Raw genomic sequence first — 24,653 nt, forward strand, 5'->3', positions numbered from 1 at the left:
TCCTGGAGGTAGTATAGAGCCATATCATGTCTGCTTGCCATTGACAGGCCTTCCTTCCCAAATCTATCTAATGTATTTGTAATGCCAACACCACCACCACCACCACCACAACAACAAATTTTTATTTAAATAAAATAAAATAGCACAGTGTACATAAAATCACAGTCAGTTAATTAAAATACATTCTAAAATCAATTCAGAATCAAATTAATGGCAACCATTGGGTTAGAGTTCTATAAGGATTACAGAAGGAGAGAGGGGGGTCAGACTGTGCCTTGGCCAAAGGCCTGGTGGAACAGCTCCGTCTTGCAGGTCCTGTGGAAAGATGTCAAGTCCCGCAGGGCCCTAGTCTCTTGTGACAGAGCGTTCCACCAGATCGGGGCCATGGCCGAAAAAGCCCTGGTCCTGGTCGAGGCCAGTCTAACCCCCCTGTGGCCCGGGATCTCCAAGATGTTTTTATTTGAAGACCGTAAGGTCCTCCATGGGACATACCAGGAGAGGCGGTCCCGTAGGTATGAGAGTCATAGGTCGTATAGGGCTTTAAAGGTTAAAACCAGCACCTTAAACCTGATCCTGTACTCCACCAGGAGTCAGTGAAGCTGGTATAGCACTGGGTGAATGTGATCCCGTGGCGAGGACCCCGTAAGGAGACTGCCGCGGCATTATGCACCCACTGGAGTTTCTGGCTCAGTCTCAAGGGCAGCCCCACATAGAGTGAGTTACAATAATCAAGCCTGGAGGTGACCGTCGCATGGATTACAGTGGCTATGTCAGGGCGAGAGAGGTAAGGAGCCAACTGCTTAGCTTGGCTGAGATGAAAAAATGCCACCTTTGTTAGAGCTGCAACTGTGCCTCCATAGAAAGGGAGGTGTCGAAGATTACACCCAAGCTCTTAACGGACGGCACTGGCACTAATTGTGCCCCCGCCGGAGATGGGAGTTGCCCCCCCCAATCCCATATCGTCGCGACCCAGCCAAAGGACCTCTTTCTTCGAAGGATTTAACTTCAACTGGCTCCCACGTAACCATCCAATCACAGCTTCCAAACATCTGATCAGTGTGTCTGGGGCCGAATCAGGATGGCCATCCACAACTTGTGGCAGCAGATTTCACAAAGGGATTATGAGCTGTGTGAAGAAGCACTTCATCTTATCTCAATCACGTGCTGATCTGGTTTGTTGGATAGCCCCCACATTTACTGGTAGCATTTAAGTTGGAGACAAGCTTATTTCTAGCCACTTGCCCCATGCCATGAAAAGAAGGAGAAGCCTCTCTCTCTTCTTCTCTATCTCTACTTGAAAGATAAAGACAAAAAGAGAGAAGAGAATAAGAAAGGTCCTAGACACATTGGAGTATTAATGGAAAAGAAATTTACTTCAGTTCACATTTAGAGATGAACCTACCAAATTTGCACTTTCCAGAACAACAAGCAAGCTGAAACACAACCATTTTTCTACACTCACACTTCTCTGAATTTTGTAGCACAGTTCTCCAGCCAAGTAATGTGTAAACAATGCACATACTAGGATAAATTATGCATAAAAATGACTATATTAGTGAAAACAGCATACAATAATGCATTTTTTAAAAAAGGGAGATTGCTTAGCAACTTTGCTTAATAGACACATTATGCAAACAAATTTCCCTAACATAATGCATTTGGGTATTTTAATTTCACCAATGCAGGGCCGGCTCTAGGGGTAGTCTGGGTGGTGCGGGGCGCTAGGGCGCCGGCCCGTAGGGGGGCGCCGCGCGGCGTGCAGCACCCGCCCACCAGCCGCGGCAAGAAACGGAGCGGGGCGGGGGTGCCGGAGCGATCTCCGCACCATGGCGCCAGGGCGCCCGACGTGCTTGAGACGGCCCTGCACCAATGTATGCATTTCTTGCACACTCTTCTGAAGATTTCTTTTTGATTGGACAACTGCATTGCAGCATATGGAAAAGAGCAAAAGAGCAGTGTTTTGGTGGGGGGAATAGTTGTATTTTGGTCCACAAATGTGAATTAGATACATTTGCATTTGCATTAAAATGTGAATTGAACAAAATTTCTCCTCCCCATCCCTATGTACATCTGAGAGAAATAAGTCACATGCTGCCTCCTCTTCTTTGCTGACAGCTGGAAGAGAGAATCTGGATTCCCCCCCCCCCCCGCCCCGCTCTTTGAAAAAGTAATGCTCACAGCAAGTTGTTCTTTGATGAATGGCATGTTATCCAGTTCAGCTGCCAAACAAATGACAAATTGCATGTGTTTCTGTATATTTGCCCCAGCACCACCACCTGGAGAAATGTCAGTAGAGGCGATTGCTGCTTCCCACCTGTGATGTATCTGTCTGAGTGAAAGCCCACCCCCAACTGCTGTGCAGGAAGGGGGAATCAATAGGTCTACCCCCTAGTGACCCTGTTCCTATGGCTTAACACAAGCATAGGCAAACTCTGGCCCTCCAGATGTTTGGGACTACAATTCCCATCATCCATGACCACTGGTCCTGTTAGCTAGGGGTGATGAGAATTCAAGTCCCAAACATCTGGAGGGCTGGAGTTTGCCTGTGCCTGGCTTAACAGATACCTGGAGGTGGCGGGGTGGGGTTGGGGTGGGTTACATTCTGCCACCCAAGTTCCACCAGCAGACTCAAGCGGCTCAGTATGGCTCAAGATGGGGCTGGCCCTCAACATTAAGAACCTGAGGTTGCATCCAGTGTAGCATTAAGTCCAAAGTCACTTTGCAGTATACTTGTCCCCTGGTGAAATGTTTTGTACCAGCAGGATGTTGTTGCATAAGCAGGTTGCTGGTAGCTTTGTTGCGCAATAGGCTGTGTAATCTGTTGCCCGAGCTTCTGCTAGCTGTGTTGCCAACTTCTGCTGTTGTGTTGGATTCCTCTGTTGTGCAACACTAAAACTCACCCATCCACTAGCACAAGAGCCCTTGTAGTAGGGGAAAGACAATGCTGGATGCAGCTCTTGGCATTGTGAATACGTAGTCCTGAGCAACCTTGTAAGCCTTCTGCTTTCTCTCTGCAGCTGCTGGCTTTCGCTGAAGAATGGCACAATCTGGGCTTTTGTGGCCCCAGCTCTGTTTGTAATTGTAGTAAGTGCACCCCCTTTTCTTTTTATCATTTGTGCATTTTAGGGATGTTGATGGGGTGGGTGGGTGGAAGGCAGCTTGAAGTCTGTGGCTAAATCCTGCCAATGTGAACTACCACACAACCCTTGAAAAGGCTTTGACGTTGCTATAAGTCCTTTCTTGCCTGATGGAGTGGATAGCTGTCTGTCAAGGATGTATAATGCGTTACAGACTCTGCAATGAACAAGGAAGGCTGGACCAGATGACCTTCAAGATCCCTTCCAGCTTTAGGAGCCTATGAAACAGAGGGATGGTAGCTGGCAGACGTAGTTGAGCCTGCAGACATCACATGACCATTCAAGGAAGTGAAGTTGAACTTGGCACCTTTGTAAAACACTGCTGTGAGCTAGTTCTGGGCTACTAAGGCATGTTTGGTCTGAAAAGACCCCCTGGTCATCTCATTAACTTAAATAAGGAAAACACAGCCCACCTTACCCTATGAGAAAGACTTGCCTCCACCTATCACAAAATGGTCAAAAAAAAATGTGCTGTGAAGGTTCAGCGCAGCACTGGGATTTTTTTTTTTTTTAAAAAAGATCTGTGGGAATGTGGAGCGGCTTCAACAAGGCTTCCATCCCAACAAGGACTCTAGCACGAGGTGCACTTTGGCTTCAAGCCATAGAGGGTGATAAAAGTGGTGTGTGTGTGTGTGTGTGTGTGTGTGTATAGTGACTCATGGGCATAACATATCAATGTTGATTCCCTCTCTCTCTCTCTCTCTCTCTCTCTCTCTCTCTCTCTCTCTCTCTCTCTCTCTTACAATCTTAAAATCAGTTCTCTACATTCCTGAAGCAATTTGCAATCTTTTTCTTAATTTAAAAAATCATTGTGAAAATCTGTTAGCATTAATTAACACATTTTAATATGCAGTTTTGACAGAATCACGTGTTTTCTGCGAGCAAATTTCCCTAATGTAATGCATTCTGTGAGCTCTTTTCACCTATTTAGGCACCCTTTTCATGCACCCTTCCCCCTAAAATATGCATAACCTTGTACACATTACTGGGCCGGGGAGTGGCGTTGCAGAAGAAGTTCAAATGTTGAATCATAGCTGAGTTTCCATTCACATTTTGATTTGAGAAGTGCAGATTGGGTAGCTCCTCATTAAAATGCAGAAGAAGAAAAATTCTCCCCATCCCTAATTCAGACCACTATACCCCTAAATATATGCGATATCTCCAAAGCAAACAGCTAAATCTGTATTTCCAGAATCAGAGGAATATGTTGCTTTCAAGAGAGCATTTGATCTTAACTGATTCACATTTCAAGAACAGGTAGCCAAACCACTGCATAATCCCTTTTTTACCCAGCTACGTTCTGGGGCCCAGACAGAGCAGCTGTTATGCTGTTATGCATCATCCTCCCCTGTTACGTTTTTTAAACAGCTTCTTCCTCCTTCTTCTTTTTAACAATGGGAAGAGATTCAAACTCTGCTTTCCAGTTCCGGAAGTGTGCTTTGATGCTCTCGCAGCCTTTTAACACTTGAGGGTAGTTAAAGCAGGTCTGTTAGGTTCAGATGGCTGCTCAGGGTGCATCTGTCGGCTGTAATGAATTTAATCTTTCTAGATGGGAGTTGCAGGTTCATGACTGAGTTACTGATATGTGAATGTATTACAGCGCTTTAATTATACCCGTGCATTAAATTACAGGGAATCGTTGCTTAATCACCTGAATTGCTCAAGGAGGTTGCAAAGGATGGGTGTTTTATTTGTTTTTTTTGCCAGGGATTAAGAGGGAGGTCGCTCCTCCGCATGGCTCTGTGCAGCAATCCCCTCTGCTGATGTGTTATTATTGATCAGGCTGCTGTACCTCCTGTGATAAGAGGAGATGGCTGTGGGGCTTACCGGCAAATGGAAGGATAAACATATTGATTGAGAATTTACACCTCCGTTTTCCGTAACTTCCAAAGGGCCTGTTGATTTTCAAATAAGAAAGCAGAAATGTAGCATGCAATTCTCAAAGCTGCCCCTGTTTGCATTGCACGCCAACCCCACCTAACCCCTCGCCCTTTTGTCTATTCCCTACCCTTTACAGCTCACCCCAGCTCCCCATAACTCCTTGTACCCAGCCAACCCTAGAGCTCCTTCACCTCCTAGTGATCCCCCACAGCTCCTTCCACTCCCTTGCTGCCCACCTGTAAATTACCTGGCACCATTGTGATGTCTGGTGTGATCTGGTGAGCTCCCCCTGCCCCCGGAGACAAGCCACAATATCAGCTTATAGCAAGCCCTACACTACGTGCACTTCCGGCAAGCCCTACTTTGGGCAGGGATCAGCTGCAGAGTTCCTTGTCTCAGCAAAGCTTGCTGTCACTGCCCATTGGTTGATCAGCTCTGGCAGCAATCCTTGCCTGTCACGGAATAATTGGGAGCGTGCTTTAAGATTCCTGGTAGTTCCTTTGCAGCTGCATCTTTGACTGCAGGGTGTGCCTTTAAGGGAAAGCAGATTTGCAGAATCAATTAGGACTCCTGCCAGTCCTAATTTGGCTCACAGACCAGAGGATCTTCTGGACTTCTATCTTCTCATCTCAATAATTTGTCTTTCACTTGGCTCCTGCATGGCCTCTTGCTGCTCTTCCTTTGTTTTCTATATTTGCAGAAGCTTCTAAAGTGGTGTAACTGCCGATGAATAATGGAGTGAATATTTTTTTAAAAAATCCAATATTCTGATGTCATTTAATTGAGTCAGTACTTTCTCCATCTTGCTTAACCTTCTCTGCAGAGAATTTGAGGCAATTAGCAACACTCCTTAAGGGTAATGCCCCAAAATGTTATTGATTGTAAAGCAAGCAAAGGGAATGCAAACACTGACTCTGCTAGACTCAGAGTTGTAAATTAAACCTGTGAGTCCTGATGTTTTATTGAATATATCTGGACCCCCTGAAAGCAAATGATTCATGGGGGCTGATCTGGATGCTTTTCCAGGATCATCAGATCACTGACAGTGTCGCAGAATCCTGAGTGGATCAGGACCACAGTGAGTGCAAGTGGCTAAAGCCTTGCCCCCTTCCCTAACACCAGAGTCTCCATCTAAGCCTCTTCCTGCTACACATTTTTTTAATATACACAAATGCAATTCCTTTCATGAAGCCCTTAACTAGATTCTCACACGAATCTCAAGGATGGGGGGTTGTTGTAGCAAGGAGGGAGAAACTTTATTTGGTTCTAATTTAAAAGCAAACCTCCCTAATTCTCGAAACTATACGAGAATTGAAATGCAGCCCTCCTTGGGAAAAATCACTCTTTCCTGAATCTTGTAAAACAATGCATAGACTGCAGTAAAGCATGCCTAAAAATGCATATATTGGTGAAAATAACACTCAAAAAATGCATTAAATTTGGGGAAATTGTCTACATTGGGAAAAATTGGCTACAAATGTGTGTATATTATGAGAAATCAGACTAAAGCGCCAATGAATTTTTGAAGAAATATGGAGATGTGGAGAGCTGAACCTAAGAGTGGGAGAAACAAGGAATTCAGAGAGAAACTGACCCACCTATCCCATGGTTGTTGAGGCAAAATCATATGGCAGCTTTATTTAGAACCTTCGCACCTCGTTCCTCAGCCATAAAGGCTCCTGGAGTGGCCAATATACAATCAATTCAAACAAGACAGTCCCTCTCTGCAGGCATACAATCTATTAAACACACACACACACACACACACACACACAGAGAGAGAGAGAGAGAGAGAGAGAGAGAGAGAGAGAGAGAGAGAGAGAGAGAGAGAGAAGCTAATTAAAAAAAAAATCCTTCAGTAGCACCTTAAAGACCAACTAAGATTTTATTTTGGTATGAGCTTTCGTGTGCATGCACACTTCTTCAGATACACTTGAAACAGAAGAGTCAGACCCTTATGTATATACAGAGGGTGGTGGGGGTGGGTGGGAATGGGTGATGGGCTGATGGGAGTGGTAAACCTGTAGATGGATGTTAACAACTGATGATGACTGCAATTGGTCCTGCAGGGAAAAACTCCATGGTTTTAAGCTTGGTAATGAGTTCCAATTCAGCAACTTCTCTTTTCAGTCTGTTCCTGAAATTTTTCTGTAATAAAACAGCTGCTTTGAGATCTTGTATAGAATGTCCTGGGAGACTGAAGTGTTCTCCTACTGGTTTCTCTGTCTTGTGGTTCCTGATGTCAGATTTATGTCCATTTATCCTTTGGCGTAGGATTTGGCCTGTTTGTCAAATATAGAGAGCTGAAGGGCACTGTTGGCATTTGATGGCATACACAATGTTACATGATGTTACATATACAATCTTCTAACATTGTGTATGCCATCAAATGCCAACAGTGCCCTTCAGCTCTATATTGGACAAACAGGCCAAACCCTACGCCAAAGGATAAATGGACATAAATCTGACATCAGGAACCACAAGACAGAAGAAAGACAGAGAAACCAGTAGGAGAACACTTCAATCTCCCAGGACATTCTATACAAGATCTCAAAGCAGCTGTTTTATTACAGAAAATTTTCAGGAACAGACTGAAAAGAGAAGTTGCTGAATTGGAACTCATTACCAAGCTTAAAACCATGGAGCCAACTGGGATGAACAAAGACGTAGGATTCTTATCTCATTATGCATGATCAAGCTTTCTTTAGCACCTCAGCCCTTGCTTTCCCCCCCGCAGGACCAATTGCAGTCAACAGCAGTTGTTAACAGCCATCTACAGGTTTACCACTCCCATCAACCCATCACCCATTCCCACCCACCCCACCCCCCTCTGTATATACATAAGGGTCTGACTCTTCTGTTTCAAGTGTATCTGAAGAAGTGTGCATGCACACGAAAGCTCATACCAAAATAAAATCTTAGTTGGTCTTTAAGGTGCTACTGAAGGAATTTTTTGATTTTGCTTCGACTCAGACCAACACGGCTACCTACCTGTAACAGAGAGAGAGAGAGGGACAGGGAGAGGGGGGGGAATCAAACAGAGGCACCCATCCTTAAATAGTTGTTGTTATAAGGACCATAGTTCAGGGCCAGGAGCTACTTGATGGAGCTTCTGGCAAAGCTGATGGAACGAGCCACCTGCTTTCTCTCTCTCCCACTTTGGCAGCCTGATGGAATAGCTACTCCCAGGTGATGGTTGAGGGGAGAGGAGCCCTGATGGGGCTGGTCCATCACTGCAGAGCTGATGGAGTGAAAATGCTGCTATAAATTTAATTGCTTTCCCACCCAGCAGGGACCCTTGGCATGATGCATAAGATTGACTTACTTGCTTATTTCATGGCCTGAATAGCAAATGTGGGCTTAAAGAGACCTTGCTTTGCTATATAAGTGCACTGTGCAAAATACAGACATAAATCACAAAGAGGTGGATGGATTCTTCTTAAATAGCACACATGGACAGTGAGAATAAGGGTCCCCGGGAAGACAAGCAAAGCTGGGGACCAGATGGGAAGTCACTGGGTGTGTGTGTTTGATTGAGCCCATTGGCTGCTAATTGTATATCTCTATGATTTATCTCTTGTGCTTTTTTTAAAAAAAACCCAAAAAAACCCTGCTCTACCAGTTCAGTTTTTAAAAGTCTGCATGAAATCTTCTGGCAACTTAGGAAATATCAAAGGGTGGTAGCCAACCAACACGCCTCACTAGTGCAAGTCTTTCGGCTTTCCCAACAGAACTTCCTCCCTTCTCAAGCCGTACCTCCTAAATCTGTTTTAGGGGTCCCCCCTAAAAAACTCTGGAAAAGATCTGGAAAGAGCAGGGGGGAGGAAGAGGGGGGAAATTCTGCTGCATAAAGGCAAATCTTTACACTGATGCACTAGCTGGAAACTGCCCAAGTGCTAATAGGAAGCCCTGTGGGAAAGAATGCAGTTAATGATTGAGATGGATTTCCCTTCAGTGGTTCGTCATTTTCATCTCTCATCACTCTCAACTGTGTTGTTTTGACATCTCGCCAAAACTTTTGCCCGCTATTATAGGGCAACTGCCCGTCTCAAGAATTCATGAGTTTTCAGACAGGTACAGGGCAAATAAATTCCATGGCGTTCACACTGGGATCATGGCTCTCCATTGGTTTGGTGCAGCCATGGATCAGAATGTGCCAAGCTTTCCCACTCCATGCAGGCCCATCTAGCTCAATTGACAAAAATGCTAGACGGGTGAAAACACACACCATCTGCTTAACGATTTCCTATGTGACCTCGCGAGACGCCCCACAGCCACAATAACTCGAGATGGCAAGTGTCACTGTTAATGATGCCGGGGTGGGAGTTAACTATTATTAATTCAACTCCTACTACCAGAAAGTCCATTAAAAAGTCAAGGTTGGGCAAATCATTTCAAAGAAGAGACCTGGAAATTAAGTGGAAACAGAAACAAGTCTACATTCCCAGGAGTTTGTTCCATTGATTTTAGTTAGCCTAGTGCAGAGTTGTTCTTCAGCATCTGCAGAGGAGGTGGACCAAGGTGATAAAGGGCCTGGAAACCAAGCCTTCTGGGGATGTTCAGCCTGGAGAAGAAAAGAACTGACAGGTCGTATGATAGCCCTCTTCAAATATCTGAAGGGCTGTCACATGGAAGACGGAGCAAGCTTATTTTCTGCTGCTCCAAAGGGTAGGATCTGAACTGATGGACTCAAATTACAAGAAAGGAGATTCCATCTAAACATTAGGAAGAACTTTCTGATGGTAAGAGTGGTTTGCAGTGGAATGACTGCCTCAGAAGAAGTTGGGTGACCACCGTCCCTCAGACCATGTGGTGGGCTGGACTATATTTTGAAAAAAGAAAAGAAAAAAAAAGAACGAATTCCTATGATCCACCAATAACCTGTCACAGGGGATGCGTTGCAACTACTCTAGAGTAACGACTCTCCAGACCTTTGCCTTTTCATGCTTTTATTGAGTGCAGGCTATTTACAGTGCTAGGGCTGTACAGGATACATCCTCTTAGTCTGACCCAGAACCCTGGAATGGCGCTTCCCGCGTTTTCTTCCAACATAAGAATCGGGGCATCCCAAATCTCCTCCCGCGTTTCCTCCTGCGTAATTCCGGAACCGGAGGGAAAAAGGGTCTCCTTTCCATGTTTTCCTTCTCCCCCTCTTCCCCCTCTCTCTCTTCCTGTCCCACGTGCAGCAGGGGCTCTCCCATGCTGCCAGAGCCCTGTCTCCTTCTTCCTCCTTCCTCACTGGACTCTTCCCCCTCCCCGCTGACGCTACTGCTGGTGGAAGAGCTGCTTCTCAAGATGAGAGGGGGCTCTCTGTACTCTTTCCCCCTCACATAACCCAAAGATGCATTTTAAATAAAAGGACACATTCTACTCATGTAAAAACATTCTGATTCCCGGACTGTCTGCGGGCCGGATTAAGAAGGCGATTGGCCGCATCCGGCCCACGGGCCTTAGGTTGTCTACCCCTGGCTTAGATGGAGACTCTGGTGTTAGGCAAGGGGGCAGGGCTTTAGCCATTTACATTCACCGTGGTCCTGATCCGGACCGAGAGCCTTTTTTGTCTGCTATTTGTAGTTGGACTACATGATCCTTGGAATCTCTTCCAACTCCACAATTTCAGGAGTTTCAGGAGGGAAAGTAGCAAAGAGCTCTCTGGGATTTTTCCTCCCAAACCAATTAGAAGACATGGGGTGATTGGGGTCAGGGGCCGTGTTGGAGGCATAAGATGAAAGATGTGGCCCCAATCCCCATCAGGGTCTTTGTGCCTGTTTTCTAAAGCCCATTCATCCAATTGCTACTTGTATGAATTGTGTCATGTATTCTGTATATAAGACTAGGTTTTTTCCTTTAAAAATTATGCTCATACATGGGTAGTGCATAAGGTGGATGTTTGATGGGTTGCTCCCACGGCTGTCAGCAGCTATTGGTTGCTACATCAAGGGCTGGTGTTGATTGGCTGATGCTGCGGCAATTGGGCGGGCGATTGGCAGCTTCTTCTGGTGAGGGGACAGAGGAGAGGCGTTTTTCAGCAATGTTCCCTAAAAAAAGCTTAACAACCCTGTGCAACCCCCCCAAAAAAGCTCAACAACTCTGAGCCATCTTCCCCCCATCTTCTTAATTTTGAGTCCCCCCAAATAGTCTTATACATGGGGGTGTCCAATACACAGAAAAGTACGGTAACTTGGCCCTAAGAAACAAGCAAATAAAAGTGGTGGAATTTACAGGAACCTTTAGAAAGCAGGCAACTAAATGAGCAGCACAAAATATATGCAAGGGCCATAAAGCATTGCTACCCCAGCCCCGAGTACTTAATTGCTTCCAATCTATTCAGATGCTACTAATATGACACATTAAACAGATGCCTGAGATTTCAGTAGAATGTCCTTAATTCTGCCATACATATATATCATATGGAAATTCACTACCATGGCAGATGGCCGGGTAAAATGGGAGCCTTCTGCTAAAAGACATATCGCTTTCTTCCAAAAATGCAGCCACTGTGAATGTGTGTGGTTGTGTGTGGGCATGTGTGTACGGTAATAGCTGTTCAACAGTGGAAGGTGACAGACTCTTTCCTTTAAACAGAGGTCGGATGTCCATCTGTCAGGGATTATTCAGCTGTGATTCCAGCATTGCAGAGCATGGCATGGATCAGTGTTTCCCAACCCTTTTCCAACCGTGGCCCCCTTCCGACCTTGTTTCCTTTATGTGCCCCCCATGGGCATAGCCAAGGGGAGCAGTGGGGCAGCCGCCCCCCAAATCAGTACAAATCAATACAAATCAATATATATTTTGGGTTCTGCCCCCCAAAAAAACTCCTGGCTATGGCCATGCTTCCCCTGATCCTACCGGTAGAAAGGTAGAAATATTTAAATATTTTGTTTGTAAATAGATCATGTTTCATTTATAATTTTTTTATAATTTATACAAAATACAACTACATAAAATGATAGGAACATACATAATGAAATATTGTTGAAGCAGAAAACCATAGATTCATGGAGATGGAAGGGACCCCAAGGGTCATCTTTCTAGTGCAGGCATAGGTTAAACTCAGCCCTCCAGATGTTTTGGGACTACAACTCCCATCATCCCTAGCTAACAGGACCAGTGGTCAGGGATGGTGGGAGTTGCAGTCCCAAAACATCTGGAGGGCTGAATTTGCCTCTGCCTGTTCTAGTGCAACTCCCTGCCAATGTAGGAAACTCAGCTAAAGCATTCATGACAGATGGCCATCCTGTGAGCATTAAACACCTGTTTGCAGATAGTAAACTCAGTCCTTTACAGCAGAATGCAGCAGAAGCAACTGTGGTTGGAATAGTAACATCAAAGGTTTTATTTATAAAGCAAATAATAAAACAACAAGATGACTCTCACATCCATTTTCTTCGGCAGAGGATCAGAGTAAAAGCAGAGAGAGGGAGGAGACATTTAAATAGTTGCCATACTGATACATCAATTAAGTAATTAAAGGTAACCCGCAACATTATGCAATGTGAGAATGAGACATTACAATACTAACAGATCCAACCTCTGCTTAGAAACATCCAAGGAAAGAGAGACCAGAACCTCCTCAGGGAGATCCGTCTTCCATGTATTATAAAAAGTAAACAACACTTTTTTGACCCCAGTTATTTGACATACAGAGGGAAACCTACAGATACGGTCCAAAAGGTGCACAGGGAGATCTGTATATATGGGAGAATTTTATAAAGCAAGAGGTCCTCACTGACCTGCTGCAAAAAGATCTTGTCAACCGGAGGAGCCCTGGCTGCCCAGATAAGACACTATAGCCCCACAAACCCTTACCCGAGAGTAAGGCCCACTGAACTCCCTGCGACTTTCTTCTGAGTAGACACTTTGTTATTTACTAGATGCAAGTCAGCAATACCAGTAAATTGGCTAGGGTAAAGTATGCATAAAAATGCATGTATCTGTGAAAATAGCATGCAAATAACATGCAATAATGCATTGTAGTAGTTTTGCTTTGCAAAACTCTGTATATTAGGAGAAATTCACACTAAAATGCTGCTGAATTTTCATGAGGAGTTTTTCCCCCCCTTAATGCAAATAGATGTGGAGAACTGTACGTGAGAGTGGAAAAATAATAAACAGAGAGAAATTGCATTTGACAGATTCACCATTCCCTGGCTGACCATTCCTTTGAACTTAGCAGCATAAAGAGGAGACAGGTTATAGGTCAGTGAGATAACACATGCCTACACACAGATGTTCCCAGGTTCAGTCTTCTGGCTATCTCCAATTAAATCAGCCTTCTCCAACCTGCTGCCCTCCAGATATTTTGGATTACATTTCCCATCATCTTGAGTGTTGCTCATATTTGTTGGGGCTGATTGAAATTCAAAGCAACTGAAGGGCGCTAGGTTCATGTAACAAGACTGGGAAAACATCTGCTCAGTACCTTGGAGAGCTTTTGGCAGCTGGGATAGACAGTGCTTTGCTAGATGTACCCATGGCTTGACTCAAAACAGCTTCAGGTGTTGCGTGGAACTACACTTCAGAAGTAGAGCATAACGTTTGCTTGGATGATGTCCCATGCGCAATCTTTGCCAACTAAAAAGATCTCAGGCAACAGGACTATTGCAAGTTAGAGTTGACAGCCCTGGATTCCATGGACCAATAATTTCATAGAATCATAGAATTGTTGAGTTGGAAGGAACCCCAAGGGTCTAGTCTAATCCCCTGCACTGCAGACATCCTGTCCACAGCCACCTCTGGGTGGGCTTGAACCCCAAACCTTCTCGTTGACACACTGACCCATTGTGCCACTGCAGGTTCCTTAGTAAAAGACGGTTTCGTGTGTACAGAATATGCCTTTCAGTGTATTTCAATCCCTCCGAGAACCTGGCCTCATACATTTACTAAATGGTTTTTCTTGACAAAGCCTGCAAATTACGTGAAACCAGGACTGGTTTTATTAGAGATATTGTTTTTGATAGGAGTAAACTACAGCCTTGGCTGCCGGCGCCTAGTGAGCTGAGCCAACAATCCTGAATTCATGTGTAATTATACCGCAGGAATAGCAGCAGCCACACAAAGCACCGCTTAGAAAGATAGCAATTGGTTCAGCGTACAGCTCCCAAATCTAAATGTTTATTCCTTCTCGCTCATATATAACACAAGAGTGCTGTTTGTGCTCACATCTACACAATTAGAGTGTAATTCTTTCTTGGTATTATGGTTACAGTATTTGGAGAAGTTTGTTTAAATATATATGTGTAATGAGTGCTTCATCAGCCACCAATTTTCTCCAATTTGAACTGTTGACAAGGTATTTACATAAGATACTGAGATATGGAGGGAGGGAGGGAAACGACTGTTGGTGGGATGAGATGCTGGGTCTTTCTCGGTTTTATTCCATAACGTAAGACAAATGGATTCTATGTTCCAGACAGCAAAAACATTAATAAAAACTATTCATATCTAATCTGTTTACAAAAGCAAGGTATGAATACCATTATTTACTTTATCTGCCTTAAAGGCTAGTCGGTTCGACTACTTTTCTTGCAAAACATTTTTTATATTTAGGACTGAGTCACAAATGTTTCCCTGTTGTTGGGAGAATTTGGACGTTGCGCCAAACCAGGGGTAGCCAATGTTGTGCCCTCCAAACATTGTTGGACACCATTACATATCAGCCCCAGTCAGCATATTTTGGCCAATAGCCAAGGATGATGCCAGTTGCATTCCAGCAACATTTGGAGAGCCACAGGCTCCCCATCTCCCCCCCCCAGTCATGTATAAAACAGGGTGATGGAATTGGAGCATGGGTGAAGGGAGGTGAATCCTAAGCAGTTTAGGACCACAGCATACGGAAGGACCTTCCCTTCTTCTTCTGTATTAACTCCCGCAATGTTTCTGGATTGCTTCTCAGAGGCACCCCATCTTTGTTCATATGGAACTTTCTGATGACATGTCCCTAAATTATTCTGGGTTTAGGTCCTCTCAGCCATGTGACCCTTCTGCCTCTCCACTTTATACATCATAGCAGAAAAGGTGGGCTTAAATCATGGATGTGGAACTTGTGTTACTCCAGAGGTTGTTGGATTACAACTCGCAATTATCCATGGCCAGTGTCCAATGGATGCTGGCTTGGTCATCCATCCTTCCCTTCTCCTCTTCTGTGGCAGCTGTGAGTTCAGAAGCTTTTGCTTTCAGTTTTGCTTAACCACAGCCTGTTGTGCTCCCTGAACCAACAAACTGTGGCTGGCGTTAAGAATCACTTGTTTGAAATAAGTCGACTTTCTGATACAAAGCACCATTGACTTTGAAATCGACTTTAGTTTAAGGTTTGGATGACATGCTGAAACTGTAATTAATGAAAAAAGAGAAGCAAACATTTCTGAGCTCCTCAAAGCTATGTTGGAGAGGAGGAGGAGGAGGAGGAGAGGAAGAAGAGCATGTGAACCCATTAGTCACTGGAGCTCACTGTCGTCATGCTGAGCAATGGTTTACTGCCCCTTTCACAACAATCAGGAAGTGTTCAATGACTGCTGAACATAGTCAACACTGAGCTGATTTATATGTTCATACACACCCCTTATAGGTGCCTCCTCACCAAAGATGTCCGGAAGCCTTGGAGTTCTACTGACTCATCAGATGCCTTCCTCTTGTACATGGGTGCTCTGGTTTTGGCTACATAACCACCACACACACACACACACACACACACACACACACACCAAACAAACATAGAAAATAGAGGCAAATGTTTTTGCATTGTCCATCCAGAAAACTGTAGAACTACATTTATATATTTGTTTGAGTTTATATGTTTGTTTACATGTTTATATCACAACATCATGTGAAGTGTGGGTGACAGCATGTGTCCTTAGGTGGGACGCCATTATTAGCGAAGGCTGGTCAATTTGGGTGAACAGGGCACAGCTCCACTGGCCTCATTCTGCCCTCAGCTAGTTCCCACCTGCCTACCTTCTTAATCATAACCCGTCTAGGTTGCAGGACAGCTTCTTCCTCCTCCTTAGTCTTGTGGTTGTATTTGGAGGAGAGGATGGGGACAAAGCTAAAATTAGTTGGCTCTGCCTGTCATTGGCTGTGGCTTCACCTACTGTTGCCTTGAGACCCAGCAGTCCCAATGGAATGGTCCCTACAGCTCCCAACCCATACATGGATGCTTATGGGTGCATTTCTGTCATTTAAACTGGATGCGTTTGCTATGGTGTTACATTAGACATAGAATAAAATCTAGGAAATGCAGTGCAAGGCCCATGCTTTCCTGAAAGTTTTGAGCATCAGCTGGAATAGCTCCCATTATAATATAACTACATTGCAAGCTTCGTGGAACACATCCCATAGACGGTATATATTTCAAATGAGGCATAATTGGCAGCCTCGAACAATTTAAAAGTGCTGGCTAAATAATGAAAGGGAATCCACTTTTCTAGCTAATTATTTAGATGGAGAGCAAGCACCAGGATTCCAGTTAAATAATAGCAACTGTCTATTATCCAACTTTCTTTGGATGGCTGCATAATGAAGATGTTTGTTTGCAAATTGTTATTCAGCAGAAAAGCTGTCATATTCTCTCCCCCCCCTCTACAAGCAAGTTAACAGGGTCTCCTGCCAAACAAGAGCTGAAATTCTACATCTGGATGCTTAATAACCGAAGCTTTTTTATTCATGATTCATCTGTTGCTGAGCAGTCAGGCTGGGACTCTGTAGGATTACTCCAGAGTATCTGTATAATGGATTTCATTCCGCAGTGGTAACTCTGGAAGCTCGTGCTTATTAGGACTGATAAGACTGAAGGTAGGGAGGCCAACAGCAGGTGGAGCCAGAGCCACAGATCGGCAGAGCTACAGCCAATGATAGGTGCAGCCGACTAAGTTTTATTTTAGCGCCATTCTCCTTCCTGCTACGTTATATACAGTGGTACCTCGGGTTAGGAACCTAATTCATTCTGGAGGTCTGTTCTTAACCTGAAACTGTTCTTAACCTGAGGTACCACTTTAGCTAATGGGGCCTCCTGCTGCCGCTGTGCCGCCACCGGGTGATTTCTGTTCTCATCCTGAAGCAAAGTTCTTAACCCGAGGTACTGTTTCTGGGTTAGCGGAGTCTGTAACCTGAAGCGTCTGTAACCCGAGGTACCACTGTAAAGGCAATGCTAAGATTAAGGGGGAGGTGGTGGCTGAAAGAAAGTGCCACTCCCTAGATGGGTTGTAAGTTAGGAGGCAGGCCGCTGGTGTCTGGCTGTGGGAAACCGAGGCTGGTGGGGCAGTGGCCCACTTGCCTTAACAGACCAACTTCCTTTAAAAAAATAAAATCACCTTTATATACACCAATTAACATCAATTTACATATAACTTATACCTTATGCTATTTAATTTAGACAATACATATAATACAAACAATACACATTATCACAATATTTTTAAGGTATTCTTTAAACATTATCCAATCTTTATTAACGTTCTGTACTGAGTTTCCTCTTAGTCTCCCTGTCATCCTTGCGAGTTGTAAATATTCTATCATTTTGGCTTGCCAGTCACTTTTTATGGGGATGTTATCACTTTTCCAATTCTTTGCTACCAAAATCCTAGCCGCTGTGGTTAGGATAAATAGAGGTCTAAAATTTCTCTTAATTTCCATGGACATAATTCCTAGTAGGAAGGCCTCAGGTGTTTTTTTGTGAATGAGAGTTTGAATATCTTTTTAAGTTCATTAGATATGCTTATTCTCTTACATTCCCACCACATGTGCATGAAAGTACCTACCCCGTTTTTACACCTCCAACAAACCTCTGAACTGTTCTTATACATCTTGGCCAATTTGGCCGGGGTTAGGTACCATCTCTTAACAGACCAACTTCCACAGAGTGGCAAAGGATGTGACACCGAGTTCATCCTAAGGATGGGCCAGAATTGAGCTTGGGGAGGGGACACTATGCTTATTGCACTTTAATTGTTCACTTTGGTTTAATACCTCACTCATAGGAGCCAACTCCTAGGGACCGAGGGGTTTACACACACCCCCAATAAAATAATTAAGGGGACAGCCCCCCCCCCACTTGATGGCATTGCCATTCAAATGGTTTGCGTGCACCTCGCCATGTGATTGATATGCAGGGCAGGGCTTACCTGCGCCCCTGGTATTTTATTTTATTTTAAAGCTAATGATATTCTAGGCTGCATAAACCGAAGTATAATGTCCCAATCAAGGGAAGTCATAGTACCACTTTATTCTGCATTGGTCAGACTACACTTGGAATACTGTGTCCAGTTCCAGACCCTTGATCAGAATGAACTAGCGTCCCGCCCCCAGAATGTGCACCACCCCCGCCTGCTCTTGGCCCCTGGTGGCGGAGCATGAAGCTACGCCACTGAGTGTAGTTTTCTTTTTAATGGCCTTTCGGGACAAAGTCAGCCCCCTGGTGAACCATGATTGGCTTGTGGGCCATAGGTTCCTCACCCCTGCCCTATGGTGCAAAGTGGCACAGTGTTGAACCACATGGACCTTTTTAGTCCACGATCGAGCCTGGCCTGGTGATTCTTCTTCCATCCTTTATCCTGGTGCTGTTCAAACACTCCACAGATGTTGTGTAACTTTGGCTGAAACAGAGCCAGTGTTTCCTCCTCCTCTTCTTTGTTTTTACTGACTAGCTCTTGAAATGCTTGGGGCCTTTCTTTTCTTTTCTGACAGCCTGTGTGCCTTGTGATCAGCCTCCTTCAAGTGGCAAAGTTTTATTTTCCTCACCTGTGACTCCAGAGATCTTGGCAGCTGCTCATTTTGTTCCTTCTCTCATTGTCAAGTCTTTTCAAGAGGCCTTGGATTTCTGTCGAGAGTTTTCTTTTCATTGCTCAACTGCTTCTGCTGGGCCTTAACGTCAAACCCAGTGTGGCTTCTCTGAAGACTTACATTTCCTCCTCCCACTCTGCTCATTTTAAAATGATCTCATATGCTTTCAGCACCGAAAGGGGTCTTTCCATACAGCTTGGAGTATGTGAGACTTTTGTTCACTGACAAAATTGCCAGAAAAAATATTATCTGTAACCAAGCAGCCTAAGTGTTGAATACACTCAGAAATTTAAGAGACGCACGAGAGTCTCTAGGCTCCCCTTTACCTCCAGGCCAATGCAATGCTCACCAGATGTTGTTGAACTAAAAGTCCCATCAGCCTCAGCTAGCATGGTCAATAGTCATGGATAATGGGAGCTGTAGTCCAAGAATATCTGGAGAGTTCCAGGTTGGGGAAGGCTGATGTAGTAGATGATGTGAAGGATTTCTGAGTTAGCAAGCATTGGTCACAACTAGGGATGGGGAAGAAATCCAATTGAGTTCACATTTAAAGGCAAACCTACCCAATGTGTACTTTCTGGATCAAAACACAAACCAAAACATAGCCATCAAAATTTTGCACTTTTCTTAATTTTGCAACAGAGCTTTCCAGTCAAGTAATACACATGCTAGATTATCCTGTGAACTGCCCTGAGACCTGTGGGTATAGGGTGGTATAATAATAATAATAATAATAATAATAATAATAATAATAATAATAATAATAGGGACCCAGGTGGCGCTGTGGGCTAAACCACTGAGCCTAGGGCTTGCTGATCAGAAGGTCGGTGGTTCGAATCCCTGTGACGGGGTGAGCTCCCGTTGCTCGGTCCCAGCTCCTGCCAACCTAGCAGTTCGAAAGCACATCAAAATGCAAGTAGATAAATAGGAACCGCTATAGCGGGAAGGTAAACGGCGTTTCCGTGGGCTGCTCTGGTTTGCCAGAAGCGGCTTTGTCATGCTGGCCACATGACCTGGAAGCTATACGCCGGCTCCCTCGGCCAATAATGCGAGATGAGCGCGCAACCCCAGAGTCGGTCACGACTGGACCTAATGGTCAGGGGTCCCTTTACCTTTACTAATAATAATAATAATAATAATAATAATAATAATAATAATGCACATTAATGCATATATTTGTAAAAATAGCTGTCAGTATGTAATATCAAAATGTAATTAAAATGCAATAAAACATCAAAACAGAAATACTGAAATGTTGCCTGTGAGCTGTTTACAATGCTTCAGATAGTGACTGAAGAGTCACTGACAGGGGAGGCAACGTGGGCCAGATGAAGAAAATGCCTTCTAACAAGGCAGTTTCATGTGTTCCTTTCATGTCATTGTTAGGGGTCATCGATTCGATACTTACAAGCTCAAGGAGTGATTTCTGCCCCCCACTTTCTTTAAGTAGCAAACTCTTCCCATGAAATATTGCTTGGAAAAAATGGTTCAATTCCTGGAACACACATGGTTGTTTTGTTATCAGTGCTGTATCAGGAGCAGAGCAGGTTGTTTCTGAGTTTCAAGCAGATATTTCCAATGTTTTATTGAAACATTGCAGATGGGGCGGTGGGGTGGAGGCACTAATTATTATTTATTTATTTATTTATTTATTTATTTATTTATTTATTTATACTCCACCCACCTGGCTGGGTTTCCCTAGCCACTCTGGGCGGCTCCCAACAGAATATTAAAATACAATAATCTATTAAACATTAAAAGCTTCCCTAAACAAGGCTGCCTTCAGATGTCTTCTATAAGTCTGGTAGTTGTTTTTCTCTTTGACATCTGATGGGAGGGCGTTCCACAGGGTGGGTGCCACTACCGAGAAGGCCCTCTGCCTGGTTCCCTGTAACTTGGTTTCTCGCCATGAGGGAACTGACCTCCCAGCATGCAAGTTATGGCTGCTTAGTGCAAGGAAGGACAGCACAGTTAAAATGAACCAGCAGCTGGACCTGATTGCTCCGCTGATGCTTTCGCACCACACCAGCCTCACTGCTGCCTCACCCCTCCCAGTAAGCTGCAACGACTCACCTGTTGGGAGGTCAATTAAGTGCCTCTATCCCACCATGCCATTCATGACTGATGTTTTGAAAGGGATGTTTCCCACACTCCTCACAAATACTTGACTATTTCTGTCTCCCTGAATCATTTCTTTTCATTCTTTTCCCTGAACCATTTCTTTATTTTCTCCTCTAGGTTAACATCGGCATTCTCATTGCAGTCACCAGAGTCATCTCAAGAATAAGTGCAGAAAACTATAAGGTGCACGGGGATGCTAATGCGTTCAAGTAAGCCTCTTTTATTTATAGTGACTTATAACTCTTAAGTGGGTCTGAGCTTGGAGTGTAGTGCCTAAGATCTAAAAGGCTGAGTATAAACGTGTCAGGAGTAAGGTTCTAGACTTCATGGGTGCACCAAACAGAAAATCCAAAGAATAGTCTCTCTAGATAAAATTCTGTGGCAATTCTTGACTTAAAAGGCTGATGCACACATTGCATGAAGATTTTCAAAAGTGTTGTAAAGTGTCTGTCTAATCTCATATGAGATCTCTGTGCAGCTGTACGCTATTGGGGTACCCTGCCAAAGATGAAACAGTGAGTTTCTGAGCATTGCAGAGCTCTTTTTTTTGTTTAAGGTACATCCAGCAACAAAGTCCAGCAGTACAAATTTCATGTAGCATCAGCAACCGAGTGAAAGAAAGTCAACACGATCCTGATAAAAGATGTGCTGCTGGAGCATATGCTTTAAATCATACTTTCAGAAGAGCAATTTGTTGATTTAGATTACTTGCTCCTTTTTCAAGCAAGCAAGCAAGCAACTTTTCTGAGATTGGCAGAAAGATCTGGGCTAATGAAAGTTTGCTTAGTTACTGTATGCCTTTTCCAGAATCGAAGGGGAAACCAGTAAATATGTCTCTGTTAAGATCTATGCTCTAATTATTCTGTAATGAGTTTGAGGTATTGGAAAGGAAAATGATGGCTAATGCTTTATTTTGAAAAGCTGCAAACTGCATAGTCCTTTGAGAAATGAACAGTGTTCAATGGCAACTCAGATCCCGCTCCACCCCATTTGAGCTGTGACAAAATTGAGGTTTCAATTTGTTGTGGGAGACGTAGGTGTTTTCCTAGGTGGATTGTCTTTTGTTGATTTGTGCTTAGGCTGCAATTTAGATTAGGGCAGGACTGGAACCGGTAGACCTCGTTCTAGAACTGACGGTGAGGTCAGACTGAGGTTGATGAGACCGTCCGTCCCCCCTTCACCCTAATGGACTAGCCTCCCCTGAAAGACTTACCTAAAATTTATGAAAATTTTCAATTTTGGGGGGTGGGGAGCAACTCTCTAACAATGAGGAGCAGCAGAAAAACTGGGGAGAAACACTTTGCTAGTAAGGACTCTTTCTGATAGCTGCTGCTTGTCACCTACCTTTTCTACCAAGCCTTCAACCACATTGATCACATCACATCATCACATATTTTTTGTGCCTGGGACTTGGGGGTGGGGAGTGATGGTTCATTGGCTGGCAGCGAGTTGCAGCCCCACTACCCTCAAAAAGGAAAAATCTCCGGAAATACCTTTCACCAGCCACACACATGGCCACAAAGTTTGGGGAGGAGGCATATGAGCTTGGTCCTATGCATTCCCATAATCTGAATATGCACACGCCGGCACAGAGGGGCTTCCTTCTGAGTAAACATGACAAATAACTCTGTGAGTTACAAAGTTCTGTTTTCTATTAACCCACGGTCACCAAGGGATATGTGGAAACAATTCCTCCCTTCCTTCTCTTTCATATGGCCATAAATACGAGCGACCCTGGAAGAAATTATGGGATGCTGCAAACAGGTTTCATGTATAGGTGCCCTCCATTTTTCTTAGAAACAAAGAACCTGTCAGACCTCCATCCAGATGGTTCAGTTCACTTGCCATTAGCCATGGCAGAAACCTGCAAGATTTATCAGGAGTATTTATAGAGGAATCCTAGGTTGATTGAACCTGCATGACAGACTTTTTCGTGAGATGCAGAAAGAGGAGATCAGCACCTTGTGTCTCCCTCTTGAAAATATGTAGTACTACAGTGTGAGGAATAGGAGTTTTTCTTCTGAAGACCAGAAAGGTGCACAGAGCTCATCTAGTCCAATTTCTTAAAGGTAAAGGACCCCTGGACAGTTAAGTCCAGTCAAAGGCGACTATGGGGTTGCTGCGCTCATCTCACTTTCAGGCCAAGGGAGCCAGCGTTTGTCCACAAACAGTTTTCCGGGTCATGTGGCCAGCATGACTAAACCGCTTCTGCTGCAATGGGATACTGTGATAAGAACCAGAGTGCACGAAAATGCTGTTTACCTTCCCGCTGCAGTGGTACCTATTTATCTACTTGCACAGGTGTGCTTTCGAATTGCTAGGTTGGCAGGAGCTGGGACTGAACAACAGGAGATCACCCTGTCATGGGGATTCAAACCGCAACCTTCCGATCACTATAAAACATGATAAAACATCAAGTATTAAAAACTTCCCTAAACAGGGCTGCCTTCAGATGTCTTCTAAAAGTCAGATAGTTGTTTATTTCCTTGACATCTGATGGGAGGGCGTTCCACAGAGAGGGCACCACTACCGAGAAGGCCCTCTGCCTAGATCCCTGTAGCTTTGCTTCTTGCAGTGAGGGAACTGCCAGAAGGCCCTTGGTGCTGGACCTCAGTATCCGGGCAGAACGATGAGGGTGGAGATGCTCCTTCAGGTATACAGGGCCGAGGCCATTTAGGGCTTGAAAGGTCAGCACCAACACTTTGAATTGTGCTCAGAAACGTGTGGTAGATAAATAAATACTATACTGGTAAAGTAAAAGCTGAATAGTATTTATTTATCTGTTCAGTTCTGACTCAACTTCTAAGTCCGGTCCTTCAAACTTGCTATGGAATGAGACCATTTCTACATGTTTACTTATTTCACTGTTGGCAAATAGCCCCCCCCCCATCCCCCCAAAAAACAAACACTAGCAGGGAGTGTCCCAGTGCTCTGGAAAACATACATGATGAAGTTAAGCATTTTTGTTCACTTTCTGCCAATAAATAAATATCAGAACCATGTCAGGGTTAAAGTAACCTACAGTTTTTGTACAATAAGGAACACAGCTCATGACTCCAGCTGGCAAGAACAAATATTGGTGGGCGTCCGTTGATTTGCCCAGATGCCTTGAGGGACCCCAGGAGTGAGGTTTGTTGGCAGCAGAAGTGTGTATTTGCTGGAGGGGTCTTGTTTCTCTTGGCAGCTGGCAATAACAAATAGATGCAATTGTTGCCAGTAATTGTTACAGATTTTTCCATACGGTGCTGGCGAGCTGAGCCCAGCGTGTTCATTTGATTAGCAGTGCAGGACAACATAAGCCTGGCCTTATATAGATGTTTACGGAAATGAACATTTTCATCAGCTGTGACCAATTTAGCAAACTTCAGATTTCTGCCTTCCAAATTCAGGAAGATTTCTTGAGCCTCCTTCCTTCTCTCTCTCTCTCTCTCTCTCTCTCTCTCTCTCTCTCTCTCTCTCTCTCTCTCTCTCTCTCTCTCATCTACCTATCTATCATCTATCTAATCTATCTATAATCTAAGCTATTTTCTGTCTATCTATATGAGAGTTGGCAACAGAAAGATAAGTTGCCTTTCCTGCTGTGACAGCACTGCTATAGAATGCCCTCTGTTTCTCATTTCCCCCCAGTCTTAAGTGTAAAGGTAAAGGTAAAGGTACCCCTGACTGTTAGGTCCATTCACGGACGACTCTGGGGTTGCGGCACTCATCTCGCTCTATAGGCCGAGGGAGCCAGCGTTT

At 44.3% G+C, this 24,653-nt stretch overlaps 1 protein-coding gene across 4 annotated transcripts in view; it reads left to right on the forward strand.

Moving 5' to 3' along the window:
- The window catches only part of ADGRD1 (adhesion G protein-coupled receptor D1), a 255,643-nt gene that overhangs the window by 196,243 nt on the left and 34,747 nt on the right, over positions 1–24,653 (forward strand). For all 4 annotated transcript variants that reach the window (XM_035097840.3, XM_035097838.3, XM_088659079.1 and 1 more), the window contains 2 exons: positions 3,018–3,084; positions 21,033–21,124. In XM_035097840.3, the coding sequence (XP_034953731.3) occupies positions 3,018–3,084; positions 21,033–21,124 (159 nt within the window). The remainder of the gene's footprint in view (positions 1–3,017; positions 3,085–21,032; positions 21,125–24,653) is intronic.

This window comes from Zootoca vivipara, chromosome 16, assembly GCF_965207765.1.
Source record: "Zootoca vivipara chromosome 16, rZooViv2.hap1.1, whole genome shotgun sequence".
In the NCBI taxonomy this organism is placed as follows: Eukaryota; Metazoa; Chordata; class Lepidosauria; order Squamata; family Lacertidae; genus Zootoca; species Zootoca vivipara.